This window comes from Phodopus roborovskii, unplaced genomic scaffold (assembly GCF_943737965.1).
Source record: "Phodopus roborovskii unplaced genomic scaffold, PHOROB, whole genome shotgun sequence".
Taxonomy (NCBI): Eukaryota; Metazoa; Chordata; class Mammalia; order Rodentia; family Cricetidae; genus Phodopus; species Phodopus roborovskii.
In genome coordinates this window covers 1,808,805-1,824,690 of record NW_026125680.1, presented here as the reverse complement: position 1 = coordinate 1,824,690, position 15,886 = coordinate 1,808,805, and the positions used below count along the sequence as shown (strand labels likewise).

General features: G+C 39.1%; 2 protein-coding genes across 4 annotated transcripts in view; one reads left to right on the top strand and one right to left on the bottom strand.

Annotated features, from left to right (window-relative positions):
- Window positions 1-8,132, bottom strand: part of Klhl13 (kelch like family member 13) — a 585,186-nt gene extending 577,054 nt beyond the window's left edge. The window contains exon 1 of one of the 2 annotated variants that reach the window (XM_051178443.1): window positions 8,122-8,132. The gene's annotated coding sequence lies outside the window, so the exon portion shown is untranslated. The remainder of the gene's footprint in view (window positions 1-8,121) is intronic. The other variant, XM_051178436.1, reaches the window with a different exon arrangement.
- The window catches only part of Dock11 (dedicator of cytokinesis 11), a 181,867-nt gene that overhangs the window by 68,831 nt on the left and 97,150 nt on the right, over window positions 1-15,886 (top strand). For both annotated transcript variants that reach the window (XM_051178430.1, XM_051178429.1), the window contains exons 8-13: window positions 2,383-2,560; window positions 2,940-3,019; window positions 4,219-4,302; window positions 8,428-8,568; window positions 9,715-9,909; window positions 15,314-15,436. In XM_051178430.1, coding sequence (XP_051034387.1) covers window positions 2,383-2,560; window positions 2,940-3,019; window positions 4,219-4,302; window positions 8,428-8,568; window positions 9,715-9,909; window positions 15,314-15,436 — 801 coding nt within the window. The remainder of the gene's footprint in view (window positions 1-2,382; window positions 2,561-2,939; window positions 3,020-4,218; window positions 4,303-8,427; window positions 8,569-9,714; window positions 9,910-15,313; window positions 15,437-15,886) is intronic.

The following is a 15,886-nucleotide window of genomic DNA, read 5'->3' as shown; positions in this document are numbered from 1 at the left end:
GGGTTGATGGCATCTCTATGCCCCCAAACACCTGTATTAGAAATCTCTATATCTTCTCAGTACACCATTTACATTCAGTCCTTTGAGTCTCACTCCAGAGTACTTCTTGATTTGTAATTGTCTTAGAATTTTTCCTGATTTTTCCTCTGAGTATCCATTTTATACTGCCTATCCTACAATTTTGCCTTTTTTTCCATCTTAATACTTCTTTTTATCATTTCTTTTTTGTAATTACTTTTTTATCATTACTTCTTTGTGCATGTGAGTATGTGAACATTAGTGCAGGTGACTGAGGAGGCCAGAAGAGGGCATTGGAGTCCCCTGGAATTCCAGGCAATTATAAGCAGCCTGTAGTGGGCGCTGAGAACTGGGCTCAGGACCTCTGTATGAGTAGTAGCTACTCATAAATGCTGATCCATCTTTCTACCCCCCAAGTCTTGCTCTCCTAACTCCTAATTTACTGTTGTGTCTATTTTCCCGAGACATGGCCGGGGTCCTTCACTTGTCTTTTCCTGTCTCATAGAGGAAAATATAAAACTTTTACCATGGAATTCATGGTGATGTACCTTTAACCTATTGTCTAGTTTCATTCCTTTGCATCCCTGTGCACATATGTGTTCTGATCACAATAAACTGTGTATTCCATGGAGTTAAGGCATGTTTGTGGCTTCCGTATTTCTTATTTCCTTATTTTTGTGATGCTGGGAATTGAACCTAGGGTTTTGTGCATACTGCACAATTCCCCTAGTCATTGGTATTTTGATACAAAGTCTTGTTAAATTACTCTTATCCTTTAAAACTCAGTTTAAATTCCCTTTCAATCTTGGAGTGCGTTCTGTTTCCTTCCTCACTATCATTTCCACCCAGTCAAATCCAGCCCCGTGTCTGTCCTCTTGGCTGTTTCCTTTATCAAAATCACCCTTTAAATTGTGTTTTGTTCCTTTTGGGGTTTGGATTGCAAAGACCCCGTCTCACTCATTCCTGCAACTCCTGTAATAATTAACAAGGCTGTACACGCCTTAGGGAGTTGGCAAGTGTTTATTGATTTCGATTGCTGGAGATATAGACAAAGGTCAGGTGGGAAAGAGAAGGCAGAGAAATTATTTCAATGGTAAGTCAATTGGCCAGGAGAGGAACATTGTTAGGGGCTGTGGCACTGAAATTCAAATAGGATCACTGAGCTAATGAAGAGGCAAGGGTGATAGGTTCAATAACTTTAGTTTTTTTAAGAATATTTGCAAAGGTGTAATGTCCAATTAGTAATATCTGCATACTCTATTCAAATAAGATTGCCATGAAGTTCAAGTGAAAGTTCTTTAAACTTTCCCATCTCTGTATGTTTAACGTGCTTTTTATTTGGTTTGGTTTCGTGTGCACAGGGCTGAGGCTTGAACTTCATGTCTTGCTCTACCTCGGAGCATTAGCACCATCCCAAAGGAGCTTTTTGAACAAGTAATAATCACATCTTTTAATTTTACTGGAAGAAAAGAAAGGCACACATGATTGCTGGATTTTTTTTTCAATCAGCTCTCTTCCAGTGACCTTTCTTTTCTCTCATAGTCATCTATTTATGAATTCCTCTCCCTCGTGTTTTCAAATACATCAATTTTTATGACTTGCTACGCTGGTTTAATTTCACCCTTTTCTATTCTTTGGGGATGAAAATGGGGAACTTCGTTAGTTTCTTCTTAAATAATGAGCATGTACTGGAGAGTTACTGATGTATGATCCTTTCTTGAGATGATTGTTGAGGCATTGGAGAGCGTGCCACTTCTGTTGTCACGACGGAGAAGGTGATTAAAAAATGTTACTAGATTTGAAGGCAGGGTAAGATTTTTCTTTTTCTCCTAATATGCAGTGTGGACCACTTCACACATTTTGTTGAGAGTCAATATTGATTTGAAACAGTTATGGCCTTCTTTTACCTTGGTGATACTATTTTATATTGTGCATGTTGAAGTGAGTCACGTTTCTGTGTGTGTTAGTGAGGAAATATAAAGGAAGCATTGTATTTATTTCAGGTCACATTTTAGCTTGCTCCTAACATCTAGTTTTGACATGTCTATAAATAAAGCAAGGAAAAATTTTCAGTGAAGATAGCAAAATGTGTTCTTGTTGTAATGGTGATGGTTAAGTTTTCTAAATGTGAAGGATCCCAAAGGCCTTAAATGATTTATACCCACTTTGTCCTTATTCCTTATTAGCTCGGGCCTAGGAGGAGCAGCAAAGATTGACATGTTCTGGGATTTTCCATATCATATTGAAAGAAGCAATGATTTTGTGAAAGTGTTAAGCTGAAGTAAAAATAATTGAATGGGATTGATATTGGAAAGGGGGACTAATCAAATTGAACAGGTGTTTTCCTTTTTCTCCTTTCTCTAGTGCCCCAAAATGCGCCGTCATGCTTTCGAACTCAAGATGTTAGATAAATATAGCCATTATCTGGCGGCTGAAACTGAGCAGGAAATGGAAGAATGGTTGATAACGTTGAAAAAGATTATTCAGATCAATACTGATAGTTTAGTGCAAGAGAAAAAGGAGACAGTGGAAACAGTACAAGGTAAGAATTTTGAAATGATTCATCCTTGAGGGTAAGGCCCTCATCTCTAATCCATGGGACTGTCCTTTGTGCTAGGTGAAGATACAACCTTAACAATGAAGGCCAACCTGCTTCTTCATGAACAGTGACTACAGGATAGGCTTTTAAAAGAGTTGGCACTGTATGGGACCTGACACTTAAAATACAGCCGTGCTGAAATGGATAAGAAATTCATGGCAGATTTTCAAAAGTCCATTAAAATTTCCCTGGTGCTTTCGTAATCACAATTCTTTGCCATAAATCTAGCAGGAGAGGATGGGGTGGGAGAGAGGCTAGTTCTCTTAGGTGATTAGTAATGGTCTGTATGGTTTGGAACATCTGCTTTTAATGAATTTTGCAGATGATGAAACTAGCAGTCAAGGAAAAGCCGAGAACATCATGGCCAGCTTGGAAAGGAGCATGCATCCGGAACTGATGAAGGTATATCTTTCTTATGGAGGTTTACCTTACACTGACACAATGCAGGGCAAACTGGAAGGTTTTAGTGTTGGATTACATTTGGGAATGTTATTTTTGAGTTCAAAACCTCACAAATTGATTAAACAGGTAGTAGAAAAAGGTACATTCCAAATGATGAGCTTGAAGTGTCCACTCTCAACTGGAAAATCTTTTTTTTTTAAACATCAAAAACAAAACAACAAACCAACAAACTTCTAAGCATTTGTATCCTTATTAATTTTTATCTATTTTTATTCAATTTGATTGATATATCATTAAATAAATATTCTTTCAATGGACTAATGATACAGCTCATGCAAATGGTATTCGGTTCAATGATACATGCCAATTTGTTATGTAAATTATATGAATAATTTACTGACATAAAGACTTTGGTGAGCTGCTATTGTTTGTGTTATTTACCCTTCTTTGCAGAGTTTGAAATGAGCAAAGTTTGAAAGTAGACAGTTATTACCATGTGTATCTTAGGAAGTTTACTCCCTCTGGGTTCTGTTATAATTAATTTGCTGTTTTAAACTGTTTATTAATTTCAATCTTTGTTAGGCCTATTACATTTTGACTTTATTCATTTCTATGGACTAGTGATACCAACTTAACTCTGTTTTTCTGTTTTAAATGAACTCTTCTCTTAAAATTTAAAAAACATCTTTAAAATATCACAACTTACTCATGACCCCATAGTCTGTGTTTTGTCTGATTTTGTGGATTTTAGTTGACTTCTCTTTGTGTTTTTTAGCCATGCTAGATGTGTAGTCATTATTTTCTCTTAGGCAATAGAATCATAATTGTGTATAACTCATGACTAGCACTATGGAGATGTCAAATATAGTATTCTCTTTTATTTCTTGTTTGCATCCTAAGTTCTTTGGATTTTTTAAAAATATAGAGCACAAAATCTTGAATATTTTAGGTCTTATTGAAATATATAAGAATCAGATCTTTATTATTATTATTATTATTATTATTATTATTATTATTATTATTAGTCTCAGTGATGGTGCTACACTTCCCAGCCAGTCAAACCTGTTTAAGCCACATTGCATATGTGGAAGCCAAGAACGGACTATTGTGTTACCTGATTTGTATAAAGAATAGAATTTACTGGCATTTAATATTGTTTTGAAGGAAATTTAGCAATGTTATGTATTTTTAAATTTTAGTATGGCAGAGAAACAGAACAGCTGAACAAACTCAGTAGAGGAGATGGAAGACAGAATCTCTTTTCTTTCGACTCGGAGGTTCAGGTATTGATATATTTCTATTTTACATAAGTGTCGGTGAGATGGAGCTGGGCGGTGGTGGAGTACTCAAAGGCAAAGGCAGGTGGATCTCTGTGAGTTGGAGGCCAGCTTAGTCTACAGAGTGAGTTCCAGGACAGCCAGGACTGTTACACAGAGAAACCCTGTCTCAAAACACCAAACAAACAAAAAACTTTCCCCAAACAACAACAACCATCAGTGAAATGTTGAAATCATTGATGTTTGTTCAGCAGTGGGGAAAGCAGATTGTTTTAGGATTGTTTGACTTACTTTGAGCATGTACTCTGCCTGACTCCCCATTGAAGAGGACGGTTAGTAGCATGGGACAGAATGTACATGTATTTTTCTCAGTCCCTTAGATACCTTCATCTTGCTTCTGACCATGGATAATTTAAATAATGCCTAAAGATGATTTCAGTGTTCTCTGAGTCCATTAGGTACAGCTGTGATCTAGTGGCAATGAATTTCTGCAATATAAAGACTATTGTATTTAATGAAATATGGATTTTCTCCATTTGATATTAGCATTTAGGATGGGGAAAGTATGTAGTATATGACTATTTAGATAGTTTTCCTCACTAAGAATATGTCCCAGAATTATTTGGGGGAGTGAATTTTTGTTTTCTTTCCCTCTTTTCTATATGAGACCTATTTCTAACAGTTTATTATTATTGCTGTTGTTACTCGTGTGCACATGCACGTGAGTGTGTGTTATGTGTCTATGCAGATGTGTACATGCATGTGTGTTTGTGTGTGTGTGTGTGCATGCTAAGTTTCTAGGCAGATGTGCACATGCATGTGTGTGTGTGTGTGTGTTACTTGTCTAGGCAGATGTGCCATGTACATATGTGGAGGTCAAAAGACAACTTTGGAGTCGGTCCTCCCTTTTACCTCTTCATGGGTGTTGGGGATTGATTCTAGGTTGTCTGGCTCATAATGTATTGCCTTTACCCACTGAACCATCTTGACTTTTTTTTTTTAATAAAAAGATTACATGAGCATTGCAGTTTTTAGCCCAGTAAAACATGTTAGGAAAATATAAAATCATTTGAGGAAAACCGATTTTGTTGTATTTTTTTTTTTAAATTTATGCTTCATAGAGTTTTCTAATTGAGTTTTGAATGTGGCTTGAAATTGAAAAAGTATGCATGTATGATGCATGCATTAATAAAATTACCATGTCAAATTGAGAGTGTGTGGTGTGTATGAGTGGTGTATGAATGTGTACAAGGGAGGTTGTGCATGCGCCTTTCTGTGCACCTATGAAGACCAGATTTGACTTGGAGTGTCTTCCCCATCACTCTCCACCTTATATTTTGAAATGGATCTTGGACTGAACCTTGAGCTCACTCTTTTAGCTGCACTGGCCAGCAAGCCCCTGGAGTCTACCCATCTCCTGTCTCCATGCTCCGCTCTAGCTCTGGGTTTACAGGTGTACTGTCGAGGCTTTTTATGTGGATAGCCAAGCTCCCACTCAGGTCCTCATGTGTGCACAATAGGTGCTTTACCCAGTGATGCTAGCCCCAGCCAATTAATTAAAAATTTTCTACTTTCTTCAGGAATTTTATATATTGTTTTAATGTCAGTTATGTGATACATAGATGATGGATAGAGGTACATACATACATGCATACATACACGTATATATATAATCTGGTGAGATGGTCCAGTTGATAAAGGTACTTGCTACCAAGCCTAATGACTTCAATTCCTGGAACTCACATAAAAGTGGAAGGAGAGACTCAACTCCAGAAAATTGTTCTCTGACCTTCATGCATGTGCTGTTGTGTACACACACACACACACAGACACACACACACACACACACACACACACACACACACACAGAGTAAGTAAATGTAATAAAAAATAGAATAGTGAGTCCCAGAGATGGCAGCTCTGGGATACTCATTCAGAAATGTACTTGTTGCAAGCATGATTGAGCCTTTGATTGCCCTTGGTGATTGGGCTCCAATTGGACATGTCAGGCTCTTTGACTGAGTACAAAGGAGGCAATTGACAGTGGTTGAAACTAAATCCAGCATCTTTAAAAACTTGTGGTGTGGTGTTTTTGTGGTCATGAAACTGAACTGATTCTGTGTTTGCCAGTGAGCTACAATGAGAGAAAACCCACAATTGCGATGAATCTTTAAGCACTAACAACTTGAATTTAACGTTGATTGTAGAAGGTCATCTCACCACAGAGTAATTCATGTTGTGTCAAGTTGAAAAGGTGAAATGCTAGCACATAATTTCAACTTCCTCTTCTGGTCACATTTCAATGTAGAGAGATAAGATTTTTGTCTGTGACCTCAGGGAATAATGAAATGCTAGTTCAACTTTGAATTGTGGGAGAAGACCATATGTCTTGATGTTTATACTTGGGGGACTAAGAAAGGAAAGCATTTGGGGGCTGTGCACACTTTGGACCAGTTACTCCACATTCTGCTGTCTGAGTAAGACAGAAAAGAGAGTAGATAAATGAGCAGAAATTAGGGTTGATCTCCATGGCAATCACTTGCCTCAGCTAGCACCATGGGTAAATGTTTAAGGGGAGCTACCTAGTCCCACACTTGCATATTTATAGATAAATAGACTCAGAGAGAGAAAAACACGCATTCAGGTACAAATTTTATGCTTTAGGCCCTTTTAAGGGGGGCTTTGTTAGCACACAGGTTGGGTTAGCACACAGGTTGCTAACCAAGAGTCTTCAGGTATAACACCTGTTCTTGACTTGGGCTGCTTAGCTAACTGTGAGCAGTTCTTATGTTTCTTGGCTTGACTGTCCTTATTGTCATAGTCTCTGATCAAATACATTTTTAGTCATGTTTCCCCTACTGTGCCTATGGCCTTAATGAAAGTATAAGTTGTCCTATAATCTGTATTTGGCTTCCTGTTTGCAAAGATAATAGACAGAGACTATGTGGGCCTTGGGAGCTGGGGAGTTTTCTAGAGTTTGCTCTGAGGAGACACAGATGCCTGCCCTACTCAGAGGAAATGACTCCTAGTATCTTTTGTTTAAAAGTTGTATTTATCTTGAAATACAAGTGCTTTGAAAGAAATGTATCTTTGTGGCAGTTGGGGCATATCCCTTAGTTCTGTTAGAAGCTGAGCTCATGTTTAATTGCCTTCTATGCATGCCTCTCTCTGCTCATCTTTTAAATGTATGGTCTCCCTGGGCTCCTTGGCTGCCTCTCATCCTAGATGCCAATGACTTTCAAATCCTTATCTCCAATGCAGACCACCCAGACCTCTCCTCATTTCCCAGTCACTCACTAATTACCTCAAACTCCAAATATCCCTAACTGAATTATTCATTTCTACCCATCACCCATATAAACCACAATGATGTATTTAACATCAGTGTCGATGTGAGCTCCTGTGTCTTACACCACTGTGTGATTCTTGTAGGCTTTCCTACCTATTCCTGTTTATCTGACCTCCTGAAGAGATTGTGAAGGAAATGAATTCTACCATCTTCAAGGATATATTCTATAAAGGGAAAAAAATCCCGAGTAAATACACAATAAAAATAATGTTAGATAAATCCGAGAAAGGAAGTATGCATTTTTTTTTTTTAAAAAAACAAGGAGTTGGAGAAATACTTCCCTTCACAAGTACAAAATGATGAGAGAGATGAAGACTGCAAGCCACACAGCTCCCTGGGGGCAGGGTTCCTGATAGAACAACAAGCACAGAAACCCTTTGGTGAGGGAGGCGCTAGATGTACTGAAAAAATAACCAAGGAGAGATGTGTGATTTGGAGCAATAAAATGAGAGAAAAAGCAATAATAGTAAAAAGACAAGATCACAAATATGGGAAATGGGAGTCAAGGATGTCAAGCCATGTAGGGTAGGGGTTTGCAGGTCAAGGTATGGATTTCTGATGTGTTCATTGCCTTAGGTCAGATTCTCATCGTCTCCCTCTAGTTCTCTGCCAGTGCTTGAAAGTTGCTATAAGGGCTCTGGAAACTCTGGAAAGGTTTCAAATGAAGACTGGACAGCGCTATTGGACTCTGCTGCCATACCTAATAACTGATATGAGTCTATATCAATCAGTGTCGCTATGAACCCTGTCTTTTTAAATGACTCCTACTCTCTGTTTTGTAGAGGTTGGACTTTTCAGGAATTGAGCCTGATGTAAAGCCATTTGAAGAAAAGTGCAACAAGCGTTTCCTGGTGAATTGCCATGATTTAACTTTCAATATCTTGGGTCACATTGGGGACAATGCAAAAGGACCACCTACAAATGTATGTATGACCTTTCCTTCTACTGCTCTGCATCCAACATCTGCCCTGCACCCAGCATATTAAAGAAATACTTTCTTTTTATTTTATGTCTAAGGACTAATTGGCAGGACGAAATTCCAGTGTTACATTTATAAATTTGACATGAAGAATTTCATCTCTTTCTCTGGTCAAAATAAAATTCCTGCAAATCTTAAAATCTTACCTACTTAGAGTAGCAGATGAAAAAGGTGCTTCCTTTTCAGGAGTGGCATGTCCCCAGAACCTGAAAAAGAAATATCTGTGGCACTGAATTTGATTAAGAAATAGGAATTCTTTTGGAAAATTGGTTCATACAAATGAATTAGTATCCATAAGCCCTGGTGGGACCACAAATGCTCTGCAGTCTGTTGGGCTCACTAACTGTTCTATAGGATGAATTCACTTTGGGTCTGTATAAATATTAGGTACCATAAATCAAGGTGGTCAGAAATACCTCCATCAAAACTTCAGAGGCACTGTATTAGATGTTCATCTTTATTATGGGTTTCTAGTTGCAGAACTATCAAGTAACGATTGATTCTTTCACTAAGTAGCTAAAATATACCAGAGTACTTTTCTGCCTGTAAAGGGTTAATGTTTATACCATCTGGCATGAAATTTCTCTCTGTGACCAGCTTTTGAATGCCATCTGTAGGGAGGAATCATGTCTTCCAAATTTGCTGATGGGGCAGGGCATTTTTCAAGTAATTGTTGATTGGTATTAGCTCTTAGAAATTTATAGTCTAGTCCATTGCAGTATACCAGATAGGATTTTTTTTTTAATGATCTATATGGTTAACTTTGTTTTAGGAGTCATGTCAGTAAGTGCACAGAGATTTAAATTTTATCCGTGGATCAATTTTTCTTTAGATGAAACTTTTGTATTCTACCCATCTTTTAAAGATTGTGACTTATGAATTTTGGGTAACTCATAACTTGGGAATTTACATTTAATGAAATGCAAATTTGACTAGTTTCTCATTTCTGATTGCCTTTCCTTCTACGCAGAATAACACTAGTGAACTTTTAACTAAAGATTGAACTGGGACAGTAACACATTAAAAAGCTCATTTTGCAATTTATCTCCGAAGGCTTTATTTTTCAAATGTCAACTGTCTTCATTCCTAGGTTGAGCCCTTTTTCATCATCCTCGCCTTATTTGATGTAAAGAACAACTGTAAACTTTCAGCTGACTTTCATGTAGACCTGAATCCGCCCTCTGTCCGTGAAATGCTGTGGGGCAATGATGGGAACGCGAAGGGCTATTCACCTGAGACTCTCATCAATGGAATTGCCGAGTCGCAGTTATGCTACATAAAGCAGGTGAGGGTTGATCGTTAGCTTTTGCAGCACATTCAGAACAATCGAGAGACACATGTTTGCCTCACTTCATGCTTTCAGGCAATTTTCTTAGGGCGTTCCGCCACTTAGAAGCTTTCTCTATGGATGGTCTCCTGCCGACTGAGGTGGGCAGGGGGAAATGAAAGGCAATGGATATGTTAATAACACATTGGCAGAGGAGCATCTGTGAGTGGAAGCATGACATGAAATTCAACGGAAATGTTGTGTGAAATGCAACTCAAATATAGAGCCGGACACACATGTGAACACATGCGCACACACTCAATCACAGGGGTGTGATCTTCTGGGTGGCAGTAGGTGCCCAAAATAAGTACTCTGAAGAAAAACTGACCCTTAGAAGTAGTTCGTTCTAATGGAGCATAACAATTCCTTTTAAAAATGTTTCTTGAAAAAGCAAAGGGATGAGACTGCAGTGTCCCACCTGGAATGCTCCTCTGTAATGGCTGATGCTAAGAATCGCCTTTAGATTCAGAATCCCTGGCATTCTGACCTGTGACCAGAACGGAACCCACAGAGGACTTTGGAATGGAAAAAAATAAGAGTGTGCACAGAAGCAGAGTGCTGAGAGTCATATGAGCAGAGATGCTCACATAATAAAGGGAATGTTTTGTCCCCAGATAAAAAAAATGTTGTTTTTTGATTACAATATTACATTGTTAGGAAGAAAAGGTAAATAATCTAAGTAATATAAAATAGAGATAAACAGCCATTTTAAATACTCTTCATACACCTTTCCAGGTGTTTCTGTTGTTTATGTAAATACATATAAATTTTGAATATTTTTATACAATTTGTATCATATTCATGATATCTTATACCTACTCTATGCATTTGTTCTCTTATCTATCCTATATGGATACTGACATGTGACATTCATGTTAAAGGCTAACATGATATACTGATTTAGTTAGGGTATTTATAAATTTTTAGTAACATAATGCTACATTGCACCCCTGCATGCATACATTTTCACACAATTTATAAGTTATCTCTCTGGGCTCAGTTGGTGAAGTGCTTGCCATAAGTATCTGACTCTGAGGCCTAGTACCCATGTAAATGTGCTAGGCGTGGTTGCCCTCACCTGTAATTCCAGCACTAGGGAGGTGGAGACAGGGAGATCTCTGAGGCTTGCTGGCCACACAGATCAGCTGAATCCATAAGCTGCTGGTTCAGTAAGACACCCTGTCTTAAGAAAACCAAATAAGGCAGAGAACATCTAATGACAAAGTTGATCTTTGGTTTACACACACACACACACACACACACAATCTTCTAAATAAATTCAAAAACATTGGGAATTTTAGGGCCAAAATTTATGTTCATTGCTATACATTAGCTATTGTTACAAGGAGACATCCTTATATATTGTCAGTGTTCTTGAAGGACAACTGATCTGTGAGACCTTTTCCATAAGTTATAACCTTTATAGCTTTTTCACTTGTTGTTTGGACAATAGTTGCCACTGACTCCAACATTCAGCAACAATGGGAAAACTCCTAAAAAAGAGAGTGACCAAGTACAGCGTTATTAGTACATGAGAGCCCGGTATTAAATTCTGTGTTTATGGTTTCCCATGTAAGGCCAAATGAACATTCTTAAGTCCGTGATTATTGAATTATTTCAACATACTTACTGTATGTTGGTTCAGAAATTTTAAATGGTGGAGCAAGTGCCATTTAGTAATCTACATCAAGAAAAAAGTCATCACTGTTGTTATTTTGGTTTTGAGATGAGATTGTATTGTGTAAGCCAGGTTGGTATGGCCCACTTGGGCTTAAGCTATCCTCTTGCCCCAGTCTTCTGAGTAGCTGGAACTACCTGTGTAGGCCACCATACCCAGTCTCACCACTTAAATATCCTTTTGGTGCTAACATTTCTATTGGGGTTTTATATAATCAAATTAATCTTGCAAAATAACACAAATGCTCTTTTACAGATGAGCAAACGGATGCTTGGGGGTTGGGTAAACTGTCCGTCATTACATAGCTAAGACTGCTAAAGGCAGGGTTTGAACCTAGACCTGAAAGAGATCAATCAACAGTAGTAGGTAGAATGTATTGTAATTACATCCTACAATGTATACCACCACCATAAGCACTGCTAGATCCTGGGATTTGTAAATACAAGGAGTGGGGTGGGAGTGGTGATGAGTTCTTTCGAAGAAAGGGGCAGTGAAGTGGGTAGGAGTCACCCTGGGGAGGAGGACATATCTACACTTCATTGGTGGGGAAGGATTAGACTTTGTCACAGAGGACCAAACTCCCAGCTCACAATGGCCTTTCTTTAGCCACTTTGTACATCAGGTGATGGGGATACTTGAAAGTTATGGAGGCAAAGGCAAAAGAGCCCTCAAAACTGTGCTCTACCCCTACATTGGGGCCCTTGTCAGTAAAGGGCTTCTCGGAGCAAGGGAGATGGCTCACCATCTAAAGTACTTGCTGTTCAAGTGTGAGGACCAGGGTGGGTCTCTAAATACATATAAAAGCCAGCGGGCATAGCGGCCTTTCTGTAATCCCAGTACAAAGACATCCAGAAACAGGATGTTCTGGAGCAAGGTGACTTGACTGTTCAGACTAGTCAACACGGCAAGCCCAGGTTTCAGTTAGAGACCCTACGGCACATTTTAAAATGGAGTGCCATCAAAGAAGACGCCTGGTGTCAATTTTGGGCTCCTACACGCGCACATAAACGTGCATGGGAACACACAAATCTCCACATCCCACACACATGCATACGCACAATAAATGAACTTCTGTATGCATCTGGATCTTCTTCTCTAATGTGAAAGCAGTGACAGCTCCTGCTTCCTAGAGCTTCCTATTGACAAGATGTACCATCCTCAGAAAGTGCTCTGTGACAGGCACATCTACCTTAATCAGTGTTAACACATTTTCTCAGTGCAGTGTGTCTGCTATGGGTAGCAGGAGGGAAGGAAGGAAAGAAGGAAAGGGAAGGGAGGGAAGTAGGGAGAGGAAAGGAAGGCAAAATGTAGGAAGGAGAGAAAATGAAAAAATGGGAATAGAAGGAAAACAGAAAATGAAACATTTAGAAAAGCAAGTCAGTGCAAGTGGTAAACCACATAGACATGTGTGACCCGAATGTTGCCAGTGAAACTTCCTGGAACTTATTAACAGACCATTGCTTCCACCAACCCAAAAGCTAAGAATGTCATCAGGCAGCATCTGAGACCTGCTCAGAGTCTCTTAGTTTGCTCTAATCCACCTACCTGATGGCTCCTTTGTTCCATTTCTATAACAGCTTCACATGGAGTCATGGGTAACCTGAATTTTTGTTACCATGTCATATTTGCCAGGCACAATACTGCCCCTTATCCCCTTAAAGGTAATTCAAAAATTAAAAATCTGCTGGGCTCAAGGTCCAGTGCAGAGCATACCTTCTGCAAGGGTGTTTGGATGGCCCATTAGCCCAGTTCATAGCCCAGGCATCATATTCACAGCAATACAAGAAGCCAAGGTCTGTGACCTTGATACCCGTCACCTTAGTGGTAGCCGAACACCTAATGTATGTTATTTCATTTAATCCATATAAGACATTTTTTATATCACTGTTATTCTTAGTCCCATCATTTCATGGGTTAGAAGCTGGAGGTGTAGAAAAGACAGGGATTACATAAACTAATGAACGGCTGTCTAAATGCTCATCCATATTGTAAATATCTCATTCCATGTTTGCTCATGCTTGCAGCTTGGGACTCTATTACCCAGACTTTCTATAAGCTCTTTGTCTTGGTAGGGAGGGGACATTGCTAACCTCTTGAACTATTTTCTGTCATGCTCTGTCAAACTCAAAAGCTCCAATTTGAAACTAATGAGATGATGTGTCTGAAATGCTTTTAAAATTAGAAAGCAATATATTAGCAAACTTGATAATACACCAAACAGGAAAATAAAACCTGGTAAAGACCCAACAATGAATTATTCTATTCAGATTCATTTGTTTATTCAAGTGAGAGACAAAAACCACTAACAGTATTTAGAGGTATTTTTTGTCTTTTTCTTGTTTTGAAAAGGCAAAGGAGGGCATGGTTATTCTACACACATTCAAAGAAAGTGATGTAACTTTGCTGTATTCCCATTCGTGACTTTAAACCGAAGAGTTTTCCAAAATAAAGTTTAGCGTGTGTGTTGCCTGTAAATTTGCATGAGGGTATGTGTATGTACATGGGCATGCGCGGGTGGTGGTCAGAGGTCAATGATGGTGTCCTCTTCAATCATTCTCTACTGTAAGGAGTAAGGTTTTCCCGCCCGCTGCTGGTCTGGTCCTGCCGCTGCACCAGCCCCAGACCAGACCAGCGGCGGGCAGAAAAAAACTTACTCCTTATACTCTACCTTAGTTTTTCTTTTTCAATGAGATTTTACTTTTTTGTTTTTAAATGTGTGTGTGTGTGTGTGTGTGTGTGTGTGTGTGTTGATATTTGCATATATGAGCAAATGGTTCTGAGTGTCCATGTAGGCTCTTGGAGCTGGAGATACAGGCAGTTGTAGTTGTGAGCCCCACGCCCAATGATGGTGCTGTGAACTGAACTCTTGGCCCTCACAAGAAGAGCATGAGCCAACTTTCTTCCCTTCCACTTTATTTTTTGAGTCAGCAACTCTTAGTGAAGCTGGGAGTTCTCTCATTCAGCTGGACTCATTGGCCAATGAACCCCAGGGATCTACCGTCTCCCCCAAGCGCTAGGATTACAGTAGTCCTGGCTTTACGTGACTGTCAAATTCAGGTGCTCCTGCTTGTGTGGCAAACACTTTAACTATCACTGGGGCCATCTTCTCAGTCCCATCGAAGTGTGGTCTTCCTTCTTCATTGCATTCAGTGTGAATTGTGAGTGAACTGCTCAGTAGTTATAGCTACTTGGGAGGCACACGTTATCTTTAGCATATGTCAATTCAACCTAACAAGCTTTATTGTATTCATTAGGTGTCAGAACTCACGTAGCAAAACAGCCAAACAGAAGGAATGTGGCAACATAGTGAAACTTGTAAGTCAGGGACTGAACACCGGTGAAGCTAGGAAAAATTAGGGACTGCATTTTGAAAGGGACATGGGAAGCAGCCAGCATTACTCTCTGGATGTGGTGGTGCAGGCCTGGCATATGTGTGCTCCAGCATTCAGGGGTCAGGGGCAAGAGGATTGTTTCGAGTTCAAACCTAGCCTGGGCACTATATAGCTAGACCCTGTCTCCAAAAGTCCCCCAAATAACAAAAATTTTCTACCTATTCCTAGAATCCTGGACATGATCCTGTGTTGAATATCAACATTCTGTACTCTCCACATTACAAGATATCAGTTGCCAAACAGCCATATGTATGTTGCATGAAAATATCTAACAGAAGTCATTTTCCCCCAGGGAATCTTCTCAGTCACGAATCCACATCCTGAAATTTTTCTAGTTGTGAGAATTGAAAAGGTGTTGCAGGGAAACATCACACACTGTGCAGAGCCCTACATCAAAAACTCCGATCCAATAAAGGTATTTTAAAACACTGTTTGTAAATATTCCTGCTTAGTAGAGAACTTACATTTTACCAATATGTTAAATGGCACTGTCTGTGAGTTTTTGACAAGAAAATATTTATATTCTCTGAGGACTTTTCACATTGTCTGCTATAGAAAGCTGTACCTACGTCCACTCCTGTCTCTGATGCAGTGAGGCTAGGCAGTGAGCACCTCATCAATGTATTGACTTCAAAGGGCTGCCAGTCACTGTGGTCCATTTCATCCTTTATACTTTTCCTGGTTATTCCTTTCTTGCATGATGTGTTGACATATTACATGGTGGGGATTTTTCATTGTTCTTTCCGAATGTTCTTAAATGGCTATTTTTGTCATTATCCACATATCTCTAGATCATGGCACCTGACTCTTTAGAATCCATTTGATTGACTACTGTCCCCCTCATGCTATAAATAAGAAATCTGAG